Source organism: Pteropus alecto, unplaced genomic scaffold (assembly GCF_000325575.1).
Source record: "Pteropus alecto unplaced genomic scaffold, ASM32557v1 scaffold131, whole genome shotgun sequence".
Taxonomy (NCBI): Eukaryota; Metazoa; Chordata; class Mammalia; order Chiroptera; family Pteropodidae; genus Pteropus; species Pteropus alecto.
The window spans coordinates 14,296,346-14,322,255 of NW_006434709.1; the positions used below are offsets into that span (position 1 = coordinate 14,296,346).

The following is a 25,910-nucleotide window of genomic DNA, read 5'->3' on the forward strand; positions in this document are numbered from 1 at the left end:
CCCTTTAATCAAGGACATAAGGATATAAACTAGAGCTGGCCTATAGGCCCCATCTAGTGGTGGCTCGAAGAAAAGCAGGTAAAGCTAAAAAAAAAAAAAAAAGTCTGTATGTCATAATCTTCATGTACAGATTAGCTACTAGTTATTTCCCTGAAGCCCTAATCAGGAGGATTAATATGTGTGAAACTATTAAAAGTACAGTTCCTAAGTCAGTGATTCTCAATCACTAGAGAATTTATTTAAAATAAAGAGAATCACTGACAAAGCATATTTAAAAAAGCAGATTCTTAGGCTACGCCTTAAAAAAATCTGATTTAGTAGGTCTAGGATAGCACCCATCTTAATAAGAGTCTCCACTTTAAAAAAGACTCCTCAAAGTGCATTAGGAAGATTTTAGCTGAGTCCCTTCTCCTGTCTATTAGGAACTCAGCCTGCTTATTTATATAACAGAATGGCTGCATAGCAGAGGCACCAGCAAACAATTCAGAGATCAGATGAGACTTCAGACTACTAACTGGTAGGGAATCCAAGATTTAGAAGGGATATGGAGATACCTGGCTCAGCTCTGCCCTCAAAGAAGTTGAAGCAGTTAGCCAAGGCAAAAGGCTGACTTATTTTTTTAACTTATTTTGAAAAAATTCCGACAAATTTTTAAGAATATTTTATAGTAAACTATTCTAATAGCTTTTTAGAATTTTTCCCCCTTATAAGAGAGTTTGGCCTAAATATTCTCAAAAAGTCTTTTAGCACTAACTTTCACAAGTCTAATTCTCACCGCTTCTGTAACTATAATCTAAATGTGAGGGTAATTCTTTTTAATTCACTGATATAATAAATGTGATTCTATAATTTATTAAATAAATGAATTTTAATGGATTTGGTCTCTGATCCTATTATGTTAATAGGAAATAAACTAATACTTATTGGGAACGTGGTGTCAAGTAGTGGGGCTAGGCTTTTTACATATGGTAAAATTAGTGCATTGGTATAACCACCTTATGAAGTGAGCAGTTTCTCTACAAAAGAGGAAGTGAGACTCAAAGAGGTTAATTGATCTGTCCAAGATCACACAGCCAGTTAGTTAAAGACAGTATCTGGACCTAGGTTTTAATTCAAAGTGCATACTCTTTCTATATGTGCCGTTTCCTACTAAAATCTACAAATAGCCCTCCAATAGTCAATTGTATTAACCTAAAGTAAAATATCTTGTCCGGAACTACTAAAGAGGAGGAAAAGTAAAGTATTTTATGGACGCTTTTCTGTCTTTATTTAGATATGTATATCTAAAATGCAACAGGATAAATTTGTGTGCCATAGGGTAATGGAGAAAATAGAGGAACTAAATAATCTGCCATTGACTACATGACAACACTGCTTGTGGACATTTTATTCACTTTAAAATAAATATTGTGCCGTAAAACTGCCCAGAACTAAAATCTGTAGTACACAGTAGGCAAGTACAAAGGATAGCCAGCACAGTATGTTTTGTTAGAGTAAATTATTCTAAGTCAAAAGAGAAGAATCACTGACTGTTTACACCAGGTACATACTTTGAGAGAAAACACACTTATATTAAGGAGAAAGAAATATAAAAGTTTTGAGAGAAGAGAAGAAACCTATTACAAATAAGAGTTTCTTGAGATTAACAGAGGTGAAGAAAACTTGTATGTGAGGATTTACTATGTGCCCAGCTTCTAGTTTAATACCTGGTAGAGAGCAGTTGCAAATTAAAAATTTGTTGAAAGGATTTCAGGCACTGGAATACATATTTTACATGGTCTCCCATTTAAACCTCTTATCAATTTCTTTTTTCATTATCTTTACTTCATTAACTAGTTATAGATGCTATAATTTACATAATAAATCTATTATTTAAAAACTTTCAATAGGTACAATTATGACATTTTATTAGACTAGACTCTAAATTGCTTGGATGAGATTTATTTTGGAATCATATTATCCAAGCAAAGAACACAATCAGCTCATAAGACACAATAAAAATGAAAAGAATGAGACAAATGCCTGCCTTAGAAGTTTATCAATAACCTCTTATATATACATATATATTCACAAAGTGGTTGAGAGTTCTTTTATATGATCATTTAGATGAAGTCCAATGGCTGAGAACTCTATAATGAGACACATGGTCGGTCAGACAGAAGTCATCAAGACTTTCAATGACCTTTTCTTTCCCTGAACGTTACTATCCTTTAGTTGGGGAGAGAAAGAAGTCCATTTTCATCTGCTGTGTCTAAGATTTTACAGATCACTGGAGATTCAACCTAAAGAACAAAAACAACAAAACCATTAATAAGTTGCTTTATTCAGTATTATTCTGCCGAATGAATATATGTATATATTTTTGTTAAATGTATATGAGCCCTTGTTTTTGATAAACCATCCAATGTTATTTCTACAAATTGAGCTTTTTGAAAAACAATTTTTAGTCATCCATACAAAATACCAGATAAGAAAATATTTTTATCTCTAAAGTAAAAGTAAAGGACATGAATAAGAATATACAGCTAGGTTTTATACAATAAAAAATAGAAGATTATGGCATAATAATCAGTGTACAATTTAAAAAAAGGCAAAGAAAAATGTAACCCAAAGATGTACCAGGTGTTGACATTATCAGATGTTAAGATAATTATAATCAATATGATGGAGGAAACAGTGGAAAAGGTAAACAACATGTGTGAATAGATGAGGGAATTTTAGCAGAAAAAAGAAAACTATAAGAAAGAACTAAATGAAAATGTTAGTAATGAAAAATATATCAGAAATAAATTCATTCGAAGTAGGTTTGATGGGACATAGCAGAGGAAAGAATCAATGAAGTTGATGATAGTTTACTGGAAATGACTCAAATTGAAACAAAGGAAAAAAAAGTGAGAATAAAATAGAGTATCTGAGATTTTGGGACAAATTCAAACTAACATGTTTAATTGGAGTTTGAGAAATGGAAAAAGAGTGGGGCAGAAGAAATCTTTGAGGAGATAATATCCAAAATTCTTCCAAAATTGATGATATCAACTCACAAATCCAAGGAGCTGAGTAAACTCCAACCAAGGTAAATATAAAAATTAAAGATAGAACCATACATTTTCTAAAAGAAAATATAAAATAATATCTATGTGACTTTGGGTGGCAAAATTTCTTTGAACAAAAAAAGCATTAGCAATAAAAGGGAAAATACTGAGAAAATGAACTCCATCAAATAACCTTTTGCTTCTAAAAAGGCATTAAAAAATAAATAGGCAAGCCACAGACTGCGGAATAAAACGTGCAATATAAATACAAAGAACTCATATCCAGAGTATATTTGAATTCCTAGAAATAAATAATAAGACGAAGAAAAAAATAAAAATGGGTAAAAGACTGACAAAAACTCTCTCCTTGATGAAACCACAGTTAGGCTCTCCTAAGCTCTTTTGAGGATTCCATCTTTGGGACCTATCTCAGACCTGCGGAATTCAGTTTGCAGCAAAAAATCTTGATAAATCAGTTAGAGAATCACCATCCATATCTGATCAAATTCCTCATCTCTCATCTTTGATATCTGATCATCTTGGCTTGCCTTCAGCAATAATCCTGATAAGTCAGTTTAGCAAGAATGCCCTACCCTTGATGTATCCTCTTAGTAATTTTTCATTCATTGGCCAACCTCTTCTTCTTGCTTTCTGCTTGTTCGCTATACATTCCTAGCTGTTTTTGCTGTATTTGGAATTGAGCTGGATTTCTCTCCCCTACTGTGATAGTCTTGACACTTTTTGTAATAGTCCCAAATAAAGCCTTGTTGTTTTAACAAGTGTCAGAATAATTTTTTCTTGGCGAGACACTTTACAAAAGAAGATATATGAATGAGTAATCATGCAAAAAAGGTTCTCAAAACCATTTTTTAATATGGGAAATGCAAATTAAAACCACTAAGTTGGCTAAAATAAAAAGGCTAACAATATACCAAATGTTAGTTAAGATGTGGAACAACTGAATTCTTATATACTGCTGCTAGAAGTGTAAAATAGTATAACTACTAGGAGGACTGTTTGGCAAAAGTTAAACATATCTAATCTATGATTCAGCAATTCCACTCCCAGGTACTTACTCAAAAGAAATAAAAATTTATGACCACAAAAAGAGTTGTAAAAAAAAATATTCATAGTAGCCTTATTCATACAATCAAAAGTGAGAAAGAACTCAAATGTCCATTACAGGAGATGGATAAGCAAATGTGGTATACTTATACAAAAGAATACTATTCAGTAATAAAAAGAGAACAAAGTACTGATACATTCAACAACATGGTTGGGCCTGAAAGACATACTCAGAGGCCAGACATAAAAAATTATATGCTATATAATTCCATTCATATGATACCAAAAAAAGAGGCAAAACTGACCTGTAGTGTTGAAAATCAGAAAGAGGTATCTTTAGGGACTGAGGAGTACTGACAGGGAAAGGGTCTAAAAAATTTTTCTGCAGTGATAGATATTTTGTTTTGGATGAAAGTTACATAGGTATATAAAGTATTGAGTTTGATGAGTTTTGACAATTTAAGATCTCTGCATTTAATTTTATATACATTATACCTTCATAAAAAAGATATCAGCTTTTATAGAGGTAGTATAGTGGCTATATTAAATTTTAGAGACTTCTGAAGGTCTTTCTAAACTTAATGTTAAAAATTAAAATGTGGCCCCAAACTGAATTCCTGAGTATTAATTTTTTACTTACCCCAAGGATATACTGACAGGAATGAGGTTCTAGCATGTATACAGTAACAGCATGAGGAGAATCTGATTCTTTACACCTAAAAGAGAGTACTTTAAGGTGCTGCCCAAACCATATGAAATCATTTAAAATAATTTTCCTCTTAAGCTATGAAAATTCCATATAAGTGGCCTTGTATAACTTAAGATTTGAATATTATTTATAATAATTTAATAATTATTATAACTTATGAATAAATAACAATTATTAAAGTTAATTTTAATCTTAGAATAAAAGGTAATAATTTAAATAATTTTATTTTTCAATTACAGTTGATGTACAAAAAGAATAATCTATGATAATACATTAATTCATAAATAATTATGGATTAATACAATTATTCATAATTACATTTTATATTTATAAAAACATTTGCCCATAGGAAGTAGATTGAAGAGAAAGGCACAGATCATGATTTGATGAGCCAACTTACTTTAGTTTTACAGTCACCTGTCTCGGTTTGTCAGTTATATCACAAATATCTCCATTCCCATAAAAATGTGACACCATCCTGAATCAGAAAAACACACAAGTTTTATTAAATAAAAATTTCACTAACTCTGAGTAATTGTAATGAGTAGGGTGAGAAGATGATTATTAGAGGATTAATTTTGCATTAGTTAAAAAAAACTGACTATAAAATATTCTTTTAAAATACGTTTTTAGGGCTATGTCACAGAGAATCTCTCAGATTCTATAAAATGAATATAAAGTTGAGATACTTTGTAGCGGTTTAAAAGAATGATCTTCAACTTGCATATTATTTATTTGAATACAAACAGTTCTTTTAAAGTTAACCATTTCTCTAGCCCTGTATATTATTTGCTTTGTGGAATAGTTTTCCCATCTTCCCATCTTCTATCCATTCCACCCGTTAAAATACTGTAGTGCAGGTGTACACAGATTAAGCCTCTATAAATTCCAAACGAGCAGGATCCAAAGAAAAACTTTAATTTTGCTAGCCTCACACTCCTGTGCTTCAATATCTACTGTACATGATACATGAGCTATTTTCATATGAAACATATACAAATGTAAGAAAAATCCTTCTGTTTAGTATATTCTAGTTATTCTAATACTTACATGCCTATCTGTTAATTTTGTTAACTTTGATTTTGGTCAGCCTAAAGAGTCAGCACATTCTGAAAACAGTCTCAATACCATCTATGGTAGGAAAGACAAAGTTAACACTCAAGAAGGGAAAAAAATGAATTAAAACTCACTGGGCAATTTTCTAGACTACTAGAAAAGCTAAAGTTTAGTTATTCTTGGGAAATAAGAGATTAATTCACTTTAGCTATACCTATATACCTATACATACCTATATAGCTCAAAAGAAATGACGTAGTTTTTAAAAAAAAAAAAAAAGTTTAACTATGTTCAACCATTCTCTCCCAAAGGTTAAGTAACAAAGGGAAATGTTAGAGTATATTTAAATAGAACTAAACAACTTAAAGAGCTAGATTACACATGAGAGAGACAAATGCTGTATAACAGCCTCAGACCTAATACCTGGAATTGAGCTACTGTTGCTAACACCACCTCCACTGTCAAAGGCAGCAGCCAGTTTATTGCATGCTACAGCCAAGTACTAAGCTTTACTTGAATTGCTTCATTAGATGTCACAACAATTCTATGAGGCAAATACTACTAGATAAGAAAAGTGAGGCTGAAGAAGATTATGAAATTTGCCCGAGGTAGTCAGTGAAGAGCCAGCCAGCATTTGAATTCAGGGCAGTGGCCTTCGAAGACTGTGCTCTTAACTATTACACTATGGTGTTTCCCCACTAAAAGAAAACTACCCTAAGAGAGGCCCCTGTGAAAAACTGACCAGAGATTTTACTTCAGTGGTTAAACTTTATGTTTTCAACATTCTGAGTTTTAAATATTCTACTAATCAGATCCAAAGGCAAGCAAAGTTAATTGTTACCTGACTGTCTGGGTACCATCGTCTTGAAGGTGATAGGCTCTAGCAGTGTTCTTCCTGGCCCATTCAATATGTTCTTCTTGGTTCCATGTCCCCACAATCACAGAGGTTTTCCCACTATCTTTGTCCTAATATATGAAAAAATATTTCTGATAATGCATGCTTGACATCATCAAGTAGACATTTCTGCTGATGGCTTATAAGCTACAGTCCTTACCTTCATCTGCACAGTGGACAATCTATATTTAGAGGTAATGTTTTAGTCAAACTTGACAAGTAGAAATATGAGCTTATCATCTTCTTTATTCTTTCTCTGAAAAAATGAAACTACTTTCTAGTCAGACTAGCTCCAGATATAGTTATTTTTGATTCTTCTATTTCCTTCCTCTCCTACATCTGTCAGCCCTGTCACTTTTCTTCCTGGGGACGTTAGTGGCTTCAGACTCTTCCTCTATGTTTCCACTGCCAACATCTCACCCCCAACCAAGAGTTTAAATCTCCTATACCTAACATACTACTAATCTCACATACTACTGTGATTCTTAATCAAATCTTTGGCCTCTATCTCTTACCCTGCAGCCACACTGAGCCTATCTTCAATTAACTTCTACTTTAAAATGTAAACCTTCAAATGATACTACTTTTCACATTACTCATTTGATACCATGCTCATTTCTGCTTCAAGACTGTTTAGAAACCCCCTTCCCCATTCTGCTTTTATTATTTTTAAAAAACACTAACTATATGATGTCCTGCATGTAGACTTCATTCTCTCTCCTTCCTTTTCCTTCCCTTTGTTCCTTCCTTCCTGTCTTCCTCTCCTTCATATTTTATACCAGGCACTGTGCTGGGCACTAATATACATCTGATTAGTAGAATTAAAAACCTTACAGCGGTAAATGAAACAGGCACATCCACTGCCCTAGTGGAGCTTGTTGCCTAGCGGAAGTGAGAGCCATTAAACATTCTTTTAGCAACCACACTATAAGTTCCTAGACAGACATGGATTAAGAGGTTGGATATGGAACAAGACTGTCTGGATTTGAATTCTAATTTCACCATTTATTTCCTGTCATTTTAGGCAAGTTACTAAATCTTTGCTTTTGCTTCCTCATCCTGGAATAACAATACTTACCTCTTATGGTTGTTATGAGCAGTGCATGAGTTAATATGTGTAAAGTACTTAGAACAGTGCCTGTTATACAGTGAGCACTATATACCACTCTGTTCTTTTTATATCTTGGCTGTGCCTGTTTCATTTACCGCTATAAAGGCTTTTAATTCTACTAATCAAATGTATATTAATACCCAGCACAGTGCCTGGCATAAAGTTCTAGGTTATATGACCCTGGCCAAAATAAGATTGATAAAAACCTAGTGTTGGCAAGTGTATGGGAAAACAGCCATTGTTAAGGGGAATGTAAACTCGTCTAATCCTTTAGGCAATTATTCAGCATGCATATACTTTGACCTAGCAAAGATATAATGAATATACTTGCAAAAGTCCACCAACAGAACTATTTAAAAATGATCACTAAGATACCATCACAGAAAAACTGAAAACAACATAATGGTCCATCAGTAGCAATCTGGCTAAATACATTATGGGTACAGACAGAACCCTCTGTACCTGCTGAAAAGAATGAGATCAGTTTTTGTTGACAAAGAAATATCTCTAAGATACTAAATGAAAACAATAAGTGCAGAGAAGTGCATCTAGTAGACCTCTTCTGTATAAATAAAAAAGTTATACCAACATTTATGTATATGTATTATTTTTCTTGTTAACTGAAAAAAAGTTAATAGCAGTTACTTTTGGGATATGAATCAACGGCATACATTCCTTTAAAAAAAGCCACTGGGTATTATCTGGGCTGTATTTAGAGGATACATGTACTTTATCATTTTTCTGTACTAATAAATGTTATTAAAATAATAAAACATCTACAAAGCAAAAAGAAAAAATGGAAAGAATAGTGAAATCGAACTTCTCAGGTTTAAGTGAAGAAAAAATGTCCTAGTTGACAGATGCTTCATAAATTTAGAATGATTTAAATGTGAAAGGTGAGTTGATGATCTTTCCAGGTATGATCCATCTTAGAATTTAAGACTGGCTCAAAACACCTCAAGAGGGCCAATACAGAATTTCTAATTGCTAGTTATTATTTCTTTTTAGAATTAAGAAGAACCTTTTAAAACAGGTCAGTATTTATAAATGTTTGTCTTCAACATCTAGTAGTTTATCTTACCAAACAAAGTACAATGATGACAAAGTTATTGTGGCTTCAACTTCAGAATTTAAGCAGCTTGGCTCAAGTGTGGAAGACTATGCTATCTGATTTATGAAATTATCAAAAAAAGAAGAATAAATAGCCAATAGCCAATGTGTCTACTCTTAAAACTTAAACTTAGATGACATGATATACTCTTTTGGCTGAGAAACTTGCTGCATTTACCCTATTTTACTACCTCTAGCAATAATGTATTATCTTATACATACACTTTAATTTAAAGATGACTTGTAGAATAATAATTTTTTTTCAGCAATAAAAAAGAATGAAATCTTGACATCTGTGACAACATGGATGGACATAAAGGACATTATGCTAAGTGAAATAAGTTAGACAGAGAAAGACAAATACCATACGATCTTACTTATATGTGAAATCTAAAAAAAAAAAAAAAAAGAATGAACAAAACAGAAACAGACCCATGGATATATAGAACAAGCTGATGGTTGCCGAAGGGGAGGAGGTGAGGGAATGGGAATGCAAAAAAAAATAAAATAAATAAAAAACAAAACAAAACACACTGTTGTTTTTTTTTTATTTACAGCAACTAGTATTAGAGGAACCCCAGCTAAATGACAAACTCTCAGTTTAGGGTTGTTAAAGGATGAAGACTATAAGAATGAGCTGTTAATTTGGCACATCACCTTAATGAATTTTTAAATGTGGAAAGCCAGGTCTGGTGCTTAGTTTAGGATCCTAAGTGCAAAGCTTATCTGGGGCAGCAATAAATTAGTATGATTTTGGACATTAGCAACCAGCAGCTAGTGAGGAACAGAAAGGTAGCAAGGATCCTAAGGGGAAAGTTGGATTGAAAAAAAAAAAAAAAAAAAAAAAAAAAAAAAAAAAAAAAAAAAAAAAAAAAAAAAAAAAAAGAAAAGATGAATTATAACAATGACTAATTTCTCAGTCAAAGCTAAACAGGTTAGTCACACTAGTTTATTATTCTCCCAGGCTCATAGTAATACAAGAATCTGATTAGTTAATAAACAATGTTACTTTAAGATGACTGACTTAGTACCAAGTTTTCCATTTTCTAGAATTTGGACAGTTTAATGAGTATTTCCACATTAAAATCATCTCATAACTAAAAGTAACACCAGCCTCCCTTTTTTTCCACAAAAGATTTTAAAAACTTTAATTCATCTAGAGGTAGAATGATATAAATGCTGTTCTATACCTCATGGTATTGATGTACATGTTTGCCATAGCAGAATTCATATTTCCACCAACCAACACCCTACAGGAAAGAAAACAAATCAAGTTACGTACAGCAAAAGGGGGACTAGGGCCTGTCTCAATATTGCCACATGATAGTGACAGAAGTATTTATAATTTTTAAAACATGTAATAGCAATAGTTTGATTGAAATTAAAAATTACTGAGAAATAAAAAATAGACAGACAAAAAATTACTGCTCTGGACTTGATAAAATAAAATTAAATGAAAATTCCACTTGTAAGTGTATTTCTCACTGGAGCTGTTGGAGTAAAATCTTACCTTTGTAGATGTTAACTCAAGTTTAAATGTGATTGCTATATAACCAAAATGTAGGCTATACAACCACTGACGCCCATTCCAGCAATCAACCAAAATCACATGTGACTTAGGTATATATATTATCTGTTACAAAAGGGTCAAGTGTTAGCTTGTGAGTAAAGAGAACGTAATGGCTATGGATTAGATTATAGTAAGATGTATAGTAAGAGAGAAAATGTGCATTGGGAGGCTTCCAGAAACCTGCCATTTCTTTATAGATCAAAACCTTTTTCAATGCTCCTAATGACTTTTGACTAAACAACCCACAAGCGAAAGCTACAAGATAAATATTTAAACTGAAGGTCCACTTCTCACCCCGTGAAAGCAGTAAGAACCACTAAGGAACTCTTTTATGAGTTGGTCATCTGTCAATTTGGATATGTGGGTTGTTCCAACAGTGAGCATCGGCTGAGAACCAACAGCAATGGCTTTGTGGATTGCTGGAAATCTCTCTTCTTTAGTCGATTGCAAATCTTCCTAAAATTAAACATATATATGTTTAAGGGTTCCTTTGCGGCACTTAATATTTTCAGTTATGACTTAAAATTATTTTTAAACTGTAGAAAATTTGGAAAATAAAAGTTGTCTACTCATTTTTAACATGTTTTAAGAAAATAAATTTTGGAATGCTTAATATTGTAGAGAAAGCTCTAGGAAAAAAGTATCTACCTGTTAGGGGTATGGTGGCCATTCTTCACGTACAGGGATAATTTCCATTTCACATATTTTGTCTCATTATTCTTATAAGTACTTTGCTACTTGTTAGATTTTGTATCTCTACATTTAGTTTTGAAAAATGTGGTTACTATGGGTAAAGAAAGGATAACAAGCAGGATAAAGAGAAATTGAGTGGGAGAAAACATGAATATTAGTTGTAATTATTCAAATGAAGCAGGACTTGGGTGTCCTGGAGGAACCTGCAATTTAGTAATGGAAGACACCAACTAATAAGGGTGCAAGCACCAGCAGATTCACAGAGGTAGGAGTGATTAAAATAGACTTTGATGAAGAATTGGAACATGAAGACTTCACAAAGAGAAAACTGTTGATTAATTCTTAAAACATAAATGATAATTTGTGATTTATGTGAATGTCTGGGTGTGTGTTTTATCTCTGTGTATGCATACACATGTGCACCCGAGGAAAAGGTAAGAGCAAAGATGTGTGGTGTGGTATAACATCTAAAGCAAAAGAGATAAGCAAGCACTAAATGGTGAAAAACTATATAATCCTAAGAAGTTTAGACATTAACTTATAAGTTTCAGGCAAAGATATGGAGTGATCAGATTTTTAAGTAATCACTTTAGCAGTGACAGGGAAGAAGGAAGAGTAAGAAAAAATCTGGAGGTGGGGAGCCAACTTAGGAGTTGCAGTAACCCAGGACAGAGATGAAGAGAACTTTAAGTATGGGAGTGATAGATAGGGATGGAGAGAAGAGGGCAGTTTTGAAAGAGGTTAATGAGTTAGAATCTGGTAGTTAACTGGGTATTGACAGGGAGTTAAGAAGAAATGAATCTAGCTAGGCCAGAATTGAAGAAGTGAGTGTACCAATTATAACTGAATAAAATAATTAAAAAAACTAAATATTAAAAGAGTTCTCAGTAAATGTATACTGAACACGATGTCTCCTTTTTCACCTGCTCTAGGTGCCATTAACCTATTGTGGTTCTTTTCTTCTACTTCCCCCTTGGAGAAGTCACTGGATGGTTACTCTAGAAACCAATGACCTTTTCCTTTCTCTCCTCCAATGTTAAAGAAGAACAAAGGTTGCCAAGATGGCTTCTTATTTTTTGAAAGGACCTTGAATTTTATGTATAACTCTTTCTACGTTCAGAGCCTACTATGCTCCTGGTACTATTTTAAGTGCTGAGTATTAAAAATGAAGCCGATATAGTCACTGCTCCTAAGGAGCTAAAGTCTAATAGACTAAACTAATTACTTAGAATACATCAGACCGATAGTAAAGTTAATGAAGAAAAATAATAACACTGCAGCTGAGATAAGGACAAGAGGTAGGAAGAATAGAAATATGACCATTTATTATTGCTTTTTGTGGACAGAATATCTACTGTCATTTTTAAGGAAAACTATTCCAATAAAAGCAAGATGATAGTAGTTTTCATAGTAGGGTTTGGAAATTCATAAAATAGAGTTCTGATAGTCTAGCAATTTCCAAATTAATATAACATAATAATACAGATAAAACCAAAATTCTGATGCCAGATTTGTATTTTTATTAAAAAAATTCTTTATGACGAAGCTTGATCCACACTTAAGAGGCAAACCACTTGCCAAATATCAAATTTTAAAAGAAAAGTTATGTGTAATAAACTAGATTTATAAAAAATATGATTCTGAAATAAATATGATCAGTTTTAAGTGACTACTCATCCTATAGTATTACCTAAGATTTTCATATACAACATGTACTCTAAAGATCCTCTCATATTTTGAAAGCATTACCATCAATAGCTTTTTAAAAACAATTTTTTTTCAACTGGAAGATTAAACACATTAATTAAAATAAACTGGCACTTCTTTATTGAAGAGTAATTAAAGTTGGGATTTGTGAAGCATTTTGATCCAGCTGACTTAAGTACCTGTCAGTATTTAAATCACTATCAAGGAGAAGACCAGAAGAAAAAAGACCAGAAGAAAATTCCATCTCCAATCTTTTAATACAGTACTTCAAATCAAATGCCGATTAATATTAAGATAATTTTTCCCTCCTATCAGAATAGCAGTGTTCACAATATCCACAAAGATTCTGGTAATACTTTTGCAATAAATATTCAAGAGAAGGGAAGAAATAGGCCTTGCAGCTAAATGTTAGTTAACTAAACCACTGTTAAGTAGCCACGGCATAACTGGTAACATGCAAGAAGTTAGAAACCCCAAAGTAATGAAAGCATAGTTTATTTTCCATTCATTTTAATGTAAGAACCATAGGGAAAAAACCCAATCTACTAGAAGTCCTGGCTCTTTTGCAAAGGAAGTGACACTGGAATCATGTCTTTAAGCCAAAGAAGTAGAAGTTCAACAGCCATAGGGGAGGGAGTGGAGAAGGCAACAGAAGAGGGGAAACAATATATCCAAAGGCAAGGAGATTGGAAAGAATCTGGTACTTTTAGGAAACTCTTAAGTTGTTCAAAATAGCTGGGATAAAGGAAATGGTGACAAGAGATAAGGCTAAAGCCAGATCACTAAGGGGCTTGTATTTCCCTTTGATAAAATCATTGTATGATCAATGATTTTATCGTGATATAATCATTGTATGATCAACGATTTTATCCTGAGGTATATATCATGTTTACCACCAAAGGGTTAAATACATAATCAAATGTTCATTTCAGAAAGAGCATTTAATCAGCGAAGGAATAGAAAGGGGATGTGTGGAGACTAGTTTCTGGTCCTAGGAAATGATAAGGTGCTAAATTAATGACAGGTTAGATTTGAAAAGCATTTAGAAGATAACACTAATAGCTCTTAATGAATGAACAAAGTTAGAGATGAATCAAGAGAGAGGTAAGAAAAATGATTTCATTTCTGACTTGACAATTAGGTAGGGCCTAGGATCGGTGTGAAAGAAAAAAAAAAGGATGAGCTTGAGATTATTGAAAATGTTTATGGCTATATCCACTAGGAAGATGGAAATGGAAGATAGAATATCAAAGGGGAGAAGCAGCATAGAAAAGTAGTTAAGCGGACAGGCTCTAGAATCAAACTGCTTTGATTCTAATCTGTAATCCATCACTTGTCACTTCCCTTCCCGAACCTTAATTTCCTAATCTGTTAAAATAATAATAGTATATCTTGCAGGTTGTTGCGAGAATTAGGTAACAGCTATTAAGACTCAATACATATTAATTATTGTGACTGTGGTTTGAGTTTAGTAAAAGTTTAGTACTGCAGATGTATATTTGGAACTCATGGGCATATAAATAGAAGTTGAAAGAATGGGCATGAATGAGTTTTCTTAAGGAGACTGTGCACAATAAGAAGAGAAGACAGCTATGGATAGAACTGTAGGGACTTCAACATTTTAAGGGGCAGGAAGTAGGAAAAAAACTAGTACAGAGGAGAAAAGAACCAGAGATAACTAGAGAGAATAGCTTGGAGTAAGGGGAGGAGAAAAAGTACAAGCTTCAAATATTCAGTGTTTTATGCTTCTAAAATGAAGTTATGCATATGTCCAGCAAACTGATGGGCTGCAGTCTATTTTTTCAAGAGGCCCTTGCTTATCTGGGAAGTCTAGTCAACTAGTTAAAAATTAAACTTAAGAGAATGTTAAGTTTAGAATGAACAGGATGTCAAACTTTAAAATATGAAATCATAAGTGTTGGAGAATGCTAAAATAGTTTCTGAGAAGTATTAGAATAAGGAAAAAAAATTAAAACCAATAAAAAGAATTGGAATTTAAAACTTTGAGTAAGGAAAATAAATGATTACTACTGTACTATAGAAATCATTAAAATATTGACATATGCTCTGAAATTTGGAAAAGGAAGCACTGAGAAAATACAGCTGGGTAATTTTCATACCTCTTTATTTCTCCTGAAAGGCACCCTTAGAATTTCTTCCTGCTGTTCCAACTGTCTCAGAGTGAGGGGTTTAAATGGTGATCCTGGCAGTGACTGGCAAAATATGTCATTCACAGGAGATGCTCTGAATCTGTTCAGTAAGAAGAAAGCATTAAAGCAAAGTATATGGTACTTTAAAATACGTGCATTTCATGTTTAAAATATTAAATCCACATCCTACCTATATTTAGGATGACTGCACAAGAGTGGTGTCAAAATGACAACTTCATATTCACAAGTTGTAACTTCAGCTACTGAAAGAATTTCATGCTTAGATTCGGGATGACATATGTACATCACAGTACTTGATCTGGGCCGGTTCTGTTTCAAACTACAAGGTGTACCATTTCCCATTCCCACAGGATAGTAAGGTGTCATCTGACCTTCGATATTTTTAGTGGGAATCTTAAAAAAAGAGTATAAGACAGACTTTTCATTAGAAATGGGGGTAGGAGTGAGGATGGGAGAAGCACTTATTCTGAAAGGAAGAAAACTATATATTTACAAACTAACATTTATAAAGGTAACATTTCCATATTTTCTATAAGTTGTCTAATATTCTTTCGATTCATAAGTTCTTATAGGAGTAAATACATATTTTCAGAGCTAGTTTAATACAGCAAAAAAAGAAAATTTTACTCAAGTGCTCAAATTAAGATGTTAAGTAAATGTACATGTATATAAAAGGCTACAATATCCTGATTAATCTGAATTGTTTTAATAGTTCTGAAGAAACAGACTAAGATAAAATATAGGAAATTAATATACTGGGCTAGTCAGAGCTTTCTAAAGTCAGTGAATGGCTGTGTTAGAATTTAGATTCTAGAGGTTCAAAGTCTGATTTGTCAAAATGTGGGGCTATATAAAAATAAAACACTACCTTCTAAATAGGAATCTAAATACTACACTAGTTCATCAATTTTCTTTTCTTTCCTGTTATTACTATTAACAGACATATTTTTCAGCATATAAATTCATATAAATCTATTCAAGGCCAGCTAAAGACAAATGGAGAAATTTTCATGGAATAGGGGAATAAAAGAGATCACCACAGAAAACAAGGATTATTAAGGAATTAGCTCTCATACTTTCATCTACATACACAAAATAAAAGTCTAATGTAAGGCTTTAAAAAGATATCATTACTAGTGTCTCCAAGCAAGCTCTCTGGAGGCAGGGAACTCATCTTGTATCACTTTGGCACCTTGTCAGTACCAGGTCCAAAACAGGCAATAAATAAATGTTTCTAGGGAAAAATATTTTGAGATTTCTTATATGTTATTTTCATGCTAACATCTGGAATTAGAAAGTCCAGGGTTCAAATCCAGTCTCTGAGTTTACTAGCTTTATAACTTTGACCAAATTTCAGTTTTTGTCATTAGTAAAAGCAGAAATAACAATACATTACTCAAAGGCTGAGGGGAGAGTTAAGCATTACCTTTTGTTACATGCCTGGCACAATACCAGGCTTATAAATTGAAGCTTAGTAAATGCTAGTTTTCTTCCCTTACTCTTTTTATCTTCTTCCTTTATCATTTCACACTTTGAATTCATCTTGCTATCCTCTAGAGCCATAGTAAATAAATACTTTATTTCAGAGGTAGTCTGTACAATTAAAATCTCTTAAAATAGTAATGCTATCTGGATCTATACTAAGCTTATTGATTCCCCTCAAAGCCACCCTTTTAAGTTATAGGCATCCCTTTTAAGTAATTTTTAAGGCCTTTTGCCATTTCACTTACTTCTAATAAAAGTAGTATTCTGATATGAAAAATCATTTATAAAAATATCCTCTATCAAGTTATTTAATTCTTGTGAAAGCTCTTAGGATTCAGAAAGCATTCCTTGAACTACAGGGGCACTTAAAAATTGTGATTAGGTACCCTAAAAAAATCATTCTTTTTAAACAATTCTATTCAGTCATCAATTATGCATTCATTTTCTATAAACATTTATGAAGTATCTATGTTATACTCTGCTTTGCACTGTGGGGTAAAGAGAAAAAATGACAGTCCCTGCTTTTAAGATGCTTGCAGTCTGGCAGCTTGTTATTTACATATATAGTTTATCTGTTTTACCCACAGGAGACAGAGACCAAACAATAGAAAAAAAAAATGCAAAAGCTCTTATGTTAACTAGAGGGAACTACTGCAAACCACAGAGGTGATATAATGCTGTTACAGAAAATTTCCCAGACATGTCTTTGGTAAGGCTGTTTATTTTTGTATGATCTTAAAAGTAAATAAAAATATCACAGTGTAACTTTTCTCAGAAAAACCAAACATATTGTATATTTTCTTCTACCCAGTCTTTTGTAGTATTTGATAGGTAAAGAACACATGGCTATATTCTGTCGATTAACTTGTATAAATTCATGCCTCAGTAACAACAGATGTTAAGAGAGAAAAATCAACATTTGTCACTTGCCTCTTTTGATTTTTCCTTTTCTTCTGCTTCTTGTTCTGTGAAATAAGAGTAAGTTTGAAAGAATGACCAGCGACTTAGTAAGATACAAATGACTAAGTTTTCAGTCAACTTTGTAATCTTAAACTTCTTTCTAAAGAAGACCCAATACATACATATACTTTTTATCTTAGTACTCTTAGTTTCCTTGAAATGGTTTTGTTTGAAAGGATAGTCATTTAATCTTTACCTAGGAAATATTTTATTTGATGCATAAAAACTTGCCACAACGTATTCTTTTGAAGTATTTTTATTTCAGTGAAAAGTTTAATCTTAATTGACCAATTTAATATAGAATAAAAAAAATTTCACAATTCGAGGGATATTTCTACGTTTATTTCCATATATAACAACTTTGCTTAAATCAAGCAAGACTAACACTGTATAACACTAACATGTATATTTTTGTCAGATTTTTAAAAATTTAATGGGTAGAAAAAAAGCATAATGGTTATTAAAGCAGGAAATAATGAAAAGATTGCATTTTAGCATTTTAAAATTCATAGTCTCCAATAAGATCTTTTAAATTCCAATCTGAAAATTTACTTTAAATCAAATTCCAATATCACTATCAAATAACTATAGAAACAAACCTTTTTCAGATAGAAGGTTCTTAGCCAATATATTCCCAAGGTAGTACTCATGAATATTTACTTTCTATATTTAAAAATAAAATAAAAATATAGTAAGTATTTTGCAAATGCATTTTTCAATACAACTTTAAAACCATCAATCTTATTAAAGTTCTCATTTTATAATGTTCTATTCTTCATATTTTAAAGAAAAACATACCTGACCACTTTCTTTCTCTTCATGGTACTGCCGGATATGTTTTCCATGACATACTTCATAAGTCCAATAAGACTCAATCTAAGAAAGACAGATGCATTTAAATAAACAAAAGCCACATCACTCCATTAAATTACCTTTTGATATTTTAAGTAGCTGAGTAGATTTCCCTCAAAATTTAAGGTAAGCTTTTATTAAGTAAAACTTACTATTATGCCTCAGAAAAATACAAAATTTCTGAAGCTTATTTGTTGTTTTCACTAATTAGTTATTTGTGTAAATTCTGTGAAGGAAATAGGTCTAGAATACACATGGGGTCTGTAATAACCACCTGGCATAGGGATCATTTTCTACATAGCTTAAAAAATAATAATTAGCATTTTTAATTAAAATTGTATATAAGGAAAATTTATTTTGAGCTGAAAAACATTCAAAGCAGTTTGGTAAATGATATTATTTGATACTGGTATTATTGGGTGTTTGCTGCATATAATATATAGGGCTTTCAATGAACAAAATACTATTAAGCAATGGCTTAGATTTACTATTAAAAATTTGATACAACATAAAAAAGTAAAAAGAAATGCAGAATTATTTTCAAGCATCTACTGGCTGCTGGAAATTTATTTTCTAGTTATCAAGTGAACATAAAATACATACTCTGTAGGAACAACTGCTTTGTTTAAATAGTGGCTCCAATAGCTCTCTTGGATTAGGGCCTTTATAATCCTTTTCTTCTTCCTATGAAAGAACTAGAGTTTAATACTTACAATTATTCTAGAATTTTACCCAACTGCTGTTTGGGTATTAACTCATTGGTCAAATCACAAATGCTTGGAAATAAAAAGGGGTAAAAAAGTCAAAACTTTTAATAATATCCTATGGTGTACCACTTCTTTCAAAATAATTGAAGTATAAAATATGGAGCCATAGAATAATCTTCCATTCTTTCTTCTCTTAAGAAAAGGTTTTTGAGTATCAGTTTTCTGGACAATTCTTATAAACCCATTTCAGAATTTTTAAATGCTTGCATCCAAACAAATTCTAGTTATGAAAGCCTCAGAATAGTGGAATCTTGTCAAATATATTGGAAAATTTTAAGGACTTCTTAGTTTTCTATGTATTTTTACAGTTCAGACTCAAATACCATATATATGTGTGTGTCTGAGATTCTGTGTATTTGTGTTAAGGTTTAAAACAAAATGAGACAGATAGCTATCTTTCACAGATTTCAAATCTGAACAAAACCTAAGAAAGCACTCACTGAGTTTAATATTTCCATTTTACAGATCGTGAAAATATTATGTAATTAGCTCAGTAAATTTATTGAGCAGAGGAATTAAGTTTCAAATTTGTTCAAGGTTCCATAGCTAACTATAGCCTATACCTCGCCTCCTGGCTCCTAGGCTGGTGTCCTTTCCATTTTATCATGCTGCCTCTCCTGTTTCATCTTGAAAGAAGTCATTGCCTTAAAGGATGGATAACAGGCAGTTAGGGCATTTTAGGAGGAAGAAATGGGCATGAGCTAAGGTAGTGAGAAAGCACAGAACACCTATAAATTTATTAGCAATTTTTATAAAAAAAAAATGTCATATGCATTTAAAAATTATATCTTGTTTCCAAACCCTCATTTCTACAAAAGAAAGCAAGCGTGGAGTTAGATTTTCATTCAAACCATTAAGAACTGGTTGCTAATTATTCTAAGCTGAATTGTAAAATCAAAGAATTCAGGATAATAAAAGTGATTACTATTTTTATGGTAGAACAGGATTATTGAGACACCTGTCATTCAATTTTATTTTAGAGCACGTGGTTGCAATGTTTTAAATAAATATCTTTGGTGACGGGGATTATCAATATATTTATAAAAACATACCTCATCCCCACCTGTTACAAGGGGAAGAATGCATTTATATTTTTCTTTATGTGTAGTTGTCATGATGACATAATTATCTTCTTTATACAAAACTCCAGTTGTAGGCTAGAAATAAAACAAAAAATACACATTACTTTCTCTGGTTAAACTGTATTACATTGCATATCTTAGCTTATAGTCCTAGGTCAAACTAATTCATCATTTCAACAGAGTATTTTTAAACATATTTCCAAGGTAAAGGGAAAATATTCTACGTATTTGTAATGACAAAATGAAGGTGACAAACTTTATATCGGTGTTACAATATAACAGAAAAAATGAACAAAAATGAAGTTTGGAGTATAAAGAAAAAAGTAGTAATGTAACAGACTGAAGTTAAAATATGGATTAAAAAGCGATGAGGCAATAAATGTTCATGGACACACCATCACTGAATACTCATACTAACAATTACCACCTACATGTGAGAAGATATAGCACTTTACAAAAATACTCTTAATTCTGCTGGATGGGGCACTTGAACAAATTATAGTGCAGTATTTTTCATATTTGGATAAATTACTTTTAAAAATCACTATAAATCCTCTGTGCTGACTTAACTTTTTTTAGTATATCAGTCAGCAAAACTTTTTTCTTTTTTTTTAGGTGAGGTAACCTTTGGTTGATCTCACAGATTGCAAGGACCTTGTCAGTTTACAATCCCTTATTTTTTATGCCTGGTCTTTCTAGGTGGTCTCCCGTGCAAGTACTAACCAGGCCCAATCATGCTTAGCTTCCGAGATCAAACGGGATCAGGCTTGTTCAGGGTAGCATGGCCATAGACAGCAAACCTTTTCTATGAAGGGCCAGTAGTTAATATTTTAGGCTTTGTGGGCTACATGGTCTCAGTTACGACTACTCAACTGTGCCATTGTAGTAAGAAAGTGTATAAACAATATGTAAATGAATAAGAATGGCTGTGTTCTGAAAATATTTTATTTTCAGAAATAAAAATATTTTACACCTTTGGGCCGGCCCAAAGGTGTAGTTTGCTGGCTCCTGGTATATATCAACAAAACTATCCTTAAAGCTTTCTATACAATGAACCCAAATTCACAAATCAAATATGAACCAATATAATTCAAATGAACATTTCAATTATTATAACTAATATTATTTAACTAAACAGAAATCTCTGTGATAGCACATGTCACTAACTACTGGGGGAGAGGTTTCACAGTCTATGACATGGGTTCTGTGATAACTAGATTCTCTCTTTTTTCCTCTTACACTACTATGAAACTACTATACTATCTGGCTATCACTGGCAAGAAAAGAACCACTCTTATTAAGTGCCTCTGTTCTTTTCTCAATTTAACAAAAACAACTCTTAACCATAATAAAACCAGTACTACTTGACATCAATGTCATCTTAAATGCAAATGCAAGTTTTGGCAATGTTTTCTCAAGACAATAAAACAAAATTAAAATTAGCAGTAAATACTAGCTGTATTAACTACACAACAGTACCATTTTAAGTACTTTACATTTATTAACTTATTGATTCTCAAAACAAGTATTCTATCCATCTTATAGAAAAGGAAACCGAAGCCCAGAGCTTAAATAATTTGTTCAAGGTAACATGGCTAAACTAAGTACACTGGTTCCATATTCTGTGCACTCTTAACTGTTTTAACATATTTGAATCAGCTTTTGGTAACATTTTTTTTAGGTTACCATATCGACTCCTGGATTATAGTCAAGGATCCTTGTTTAAAGACCATTATAAATGAAGAGGGGAATCAAAAAGATTTGAAAGTGAGAGTTGCAAAGTTAAATTTGTGATAAAGGAATCCTTAGAAACATTTATTTAGTTGCTCCAACAAATTGCTATAACATTTATAATGCCTTTCAATATTTTTCAGATATATTCAGAATATGATAGTGAGTTCTGCAAAGCACGACTCATACTCACTTAGCAATGGATGGTCTGAAATCTTGTAAAATCATTGCTGTACTGTAGTGAACGCAGATACTAGCACTTACATGTATTCACCTCTATTTAAGTACTTGCAACTCTAATGTTCAGAGCTGACTTCTACAGCAATATTGACTTATTTACTAAAATGATCACCAGCGCTGACAATGGAAAAAGGAACTGCTTGTTTGGAATCACAGCAAAGGAAAGGAAGACAATTCTTTTTTTGTAATAAAAACTAGTCTTGGGGTTTATGTCTATATGATAAACGCATTCCTCTGCCTGTTGTTTTTAAGATCTAGGTAAGGGGTAACAAAAATAGAAGACATCGCCATTCTTAAGTGAAGATGCAGAGACTTGTTTTTCACTAATTTAGGAAAGGCTACTTTCTTCGTCAAAAAAACAGACCAAGTAGGAATTCTTCTATGTGAAAACTCTGCTAAAATAGTCATTTATTGGGATCACAAAGTAAAAATTTTTAACAAACTTCACCTTACATTTTTGTAATAGAAATTACTGGAAAAAAGTAATCTTTTTAATCTTTTGTGATTTTCTAAGTTAAAAAAAATTTTGAATCTACTACTAAAATGCTTCCTTCTGATTTTGTGAAATAGGTCCCTACTTTAAGAAAATATAATAAATTCTGAATGTACAGAATTACAGGTAGTTTGTAAAAAACTTGTTTTATGTAACTTAATCCCTTAAAGTATTTTCAGCATAAGAGGCAATTTTAGTGATTTGATAAAAATCAGATTTTAATATAATAACACTAAACAAAAGGGGTACTTTAGGGTTAAGGAATTTTAAAAATATCTTGGTAGGGAAGAAATTCCTAATGTTTGATAACTGGAGGAATTAAGATAAAGGATGAGAGATAATACCCTGGGAGAGGCACAAGTTTTCAACATATATAACATGCTTGGAACTATTCTTCTCTAGTGTTTGAAGAAAGTATTTGAGTGGGAATACACTTCCATATTAACAACAGAAGTAGAGAAAATTAGACTTATTTTGTGGTTTTACTTTGGTGAAATCCATGAACCCTGTAAGGAATAATTGAACACTAATGACATTGGGATATTTCAGAAAGAAAATATATGCATGAAAAGATAACTGAATGCTAAAAACCAGTAAAGAATATCATAATCATTACTGTAAACATTTAAAAATGTACAAATTTTTGGTGCTTAATTGAAGGCAAGATTGTATTGATTATGTAGTTTTGATATATATGAATGGGAAGATGATTTAAAGCACAGAATTTTAAAGCTAAAAAAAATGTGGATCTAATCTAGTCCCTTTCAATTTTAGATGGTAGAGAGATAAAGGCCCTCATTCCTAGTTCATACATCTGCTTAATTATATACAAATGTCCAACCAACTGGCTCACACAAAAAAAAGACAGCGCCAGGTGAGGAGGGCTATAGTTTCAATTACATAAAGTAAGAAAGGGAAGCCTTAAAATTATAAAAATATTTTTTGAAAAAATCAAGACTAATGTTAACGACTCCTGGGGGTTAATTTTGTGTGAGAATCATAGACCTTTTGCAACTCATATAAAAATGTCTCTCGATTTTTCTCAAATTAACTCAAACTTAAAAAAAAATGAAAAAAAATTTCTCCTCAATTCTTCAAATGTTCCCACCTTAGATTATGTTGCATTGCCAAAGAAAAGTAATTAAAAACAAAATTTCAAAATAAAATTGTTAGATATGTGAAAGGTTGGTATAGCATAACATTTTTAGCCAGCAAACAATAGTGCCAGAAAGAAAATTGTAAGACAATTTGGTAGCAACCTCTAAAAAGGCTAGTTTTAGTCATCCACTTATAGGTCAATAAGTTTGCAAGGCCACATATTAGCATGCCTTTTTAAATTAAAAAAAACACAGGTGCAAGAGTAAAAAATTTTAATGATCACATTCTTTAAACATTTGCCATGCTCATTCCAAGTGTGCTCTTTGGAAACAATATGAGAGGTTGGACTAAAGTATTCTCACCCAAGCCTGCTTAAGTTAAATTTGACTTGCAACTTTTAAGTATTTCAATATATTATCAATATTTTATGGCATTAACCCAAAAATAAACTTGGCTTCTCAGAGAAATATTTACTTAAATTTGAACCAGAACTGAAAATAGGGGTGGAGAAACAAACCAGGTGTGAAATATTAGCAAAAACTAACATTTGCAAACTGAAAGCTGTTGTGGTAATGATGACATCCATCATCCTGGTAAATCTTGTTTTTACATGATGGTATCACTTATTCATGTTTCAATCAAATAGTAATAGAACAATATACTAAAACAGTCTCCCAAGTGAGATGACTATAGGTAATTGGAATAAGATTTTTTTTTTTTAAGTTTTGCATGTCCTAGGACTTCAAGATACATGTTTTATTATACAGTTAAGTATTTTAAGAGCACAATATTTATTGGCCTTCAGAGCATAGGAAGACTTTTCACTAGTCGACTCCTCAAAAAAAAGGACTGAAAATTTTCATACTGTGGGGTTATAAATGTTCTTCAGCGCAGAAAAACTGATCATAAAACCTCATGTTCCGAGATCTTAAGTAATAGTTGTAACACATCAAAGCTATAAAGGATATTCTGCATAGAGCGTCAAAATTAACATCTCAGGCCAAAAAGCCCTCTTAAAAACAACTTTGAAAGGAAAAGAGCTCTGTGTGTGTGTGTGCGTGTGTGTGCACACGAGAGAAAGTACGAATATGAGAGAGGGAGCTCATATCTGCAGCACATCGGGTGTAACACTGAAGGAGAGAAGGCTGTTGGTGGATGAAGAGCTGCGGTCCACTTTCCAAAAAGAAGATAAAAGTGTACGCCTGACGTGGTCCTAAGAAAGCTTCTTCCACAGGGCGAGAGTGTTGGTTAGCAAGGTCTAGTGAGGCTGATTTAAAAAGGGGCAAGCAGGTGACCGCTGCATCCTCAATGCTTAGCATAGAAGGCACATCCACGTAACGTGTTCGGAAAACACTTGTTGTATGAATGAATGAACGCGGAGTAAATGACGTTTTGGACTGGGGAAGGAGGCATGCGCCTGCAGAGATGGTTCTAGGGGTGAAAAGCGTAGAACACTGAGGGAAGGGACCAAACCCTTAGTGGCGGGAGGAAGAGAGATGGCTACGGGATTCGCGAGGGCACTGACCAGAGAGAACTCGGTGCCGGGCCAGTTGACTCGGAAAGGGATGTCATCGCTGAGTTGGGGGAGCGCTCGGCCGCCGCCGGACGCCTCTAGAAGGCCGCAGAGGACCAGTAACACTGGTCCGCCTGGGACCAGACTCCGCGCGCCGCCGCCTCCTTCCTCCATCCTCCACCGTCGATTTCTCCAGCCGCCGACACAGCCTCCTCTTCCCACAGAGGAGAGGAGAGGAGGGGGAGGAGGAGGAGGAGGCGGCGGGACTACTAAACGCCCAGGCAGACCGGGGCCCAACCGCCGCCACGTCTCCTTCCGGAGACCCGGCAACACCACCCCTGCCCGCTTGGGTTACCCGCCACCGTTTCCGGGGCGGGCGGCATATCAACATCCGGGGCCGCCGAGCCGTCCGCCTACGGAAGCCGGGACACTGGTCGGGTCTTTCTTGTTTCCCACAACCGCAGTTTCGCGGGGAATCGAATGTAGCGGCCTCCCGGGAGAGGACGCCTGAAGACCGGGCCTCGGACAAGTCTTTCCCGCCGAGAAGTGGCGGCACAAAGAGCCGGTGAG

At 33.2% G+C, this 25,910-nt stretch overlaps 2 protein-coding genes across 3 annotated transcripts in view; one reads left to right on the forward strand and one right to left on the reverse strand.

The window, feature by feature from the left end:
- Window positions 1–1,359: 1,359 nt before the first annotated feature.
- On the reverse strand, window positions 1,360–25,769 carry ERLEC1 (endoplasmic reticulum lectin 1). Of its 2 annotated transcripts, XM_006909603.2 has the most exons (14): window positions 25,353–25,769; window positions 20,236–20,340; window positions 19,020–19,100; window positions 18,363–18,440; window positions 18,164–18,227; window positions 17,535–17,569; window positions 15,289–15,512; window positions 15,069–15,198; window positions 10,843–11,004; window positions 10,169–10,228; window positions 6,704–6,828; window positions 5,207–5,284; window positions 4,738–4,813; window positions 1,360–2,282 (listed from the first exon to the last, which is right to left on the reverse strand). In XM_006909603.2, the coding sequence occupies exons 1-14, from the start codon at window positions 25,512–25,514 to the stop codon at window positions 2,211–2,213; spliced, it is 1,452 nt and encodes a 483-aa protein (XP_006909665.1). In that variant the 5' UTR covers window positions 25,515–25,769; the 3' UTR covers window positions 1,360–2,210. The 2 variants fall into 2 exon arrangements, with proteins under 2 accessions (XP_006909665.1, XP_015443003.1); XM_015587517.2 differs by lacking the exon at window positions 19,020–19,100 and having other exon boundaries at window positions 25,353–25,672.
- Window positions 25,752–25,910, forward strand: part of ASB3 (ankyrin repeat and SOCS box containing 3) — an 86,309-nt gene continuing 86,150 nt past the window's right edge. Inside the window, exon 1 of the mRNA XM_006909602.3 lies at window positions 25,752–25,905. The gene's annotated coding sequence lies outside the window, so the exon portion shown is untranslated. The remainder of the gene's footprint in view (window positions 25,906–25,910) is intronic.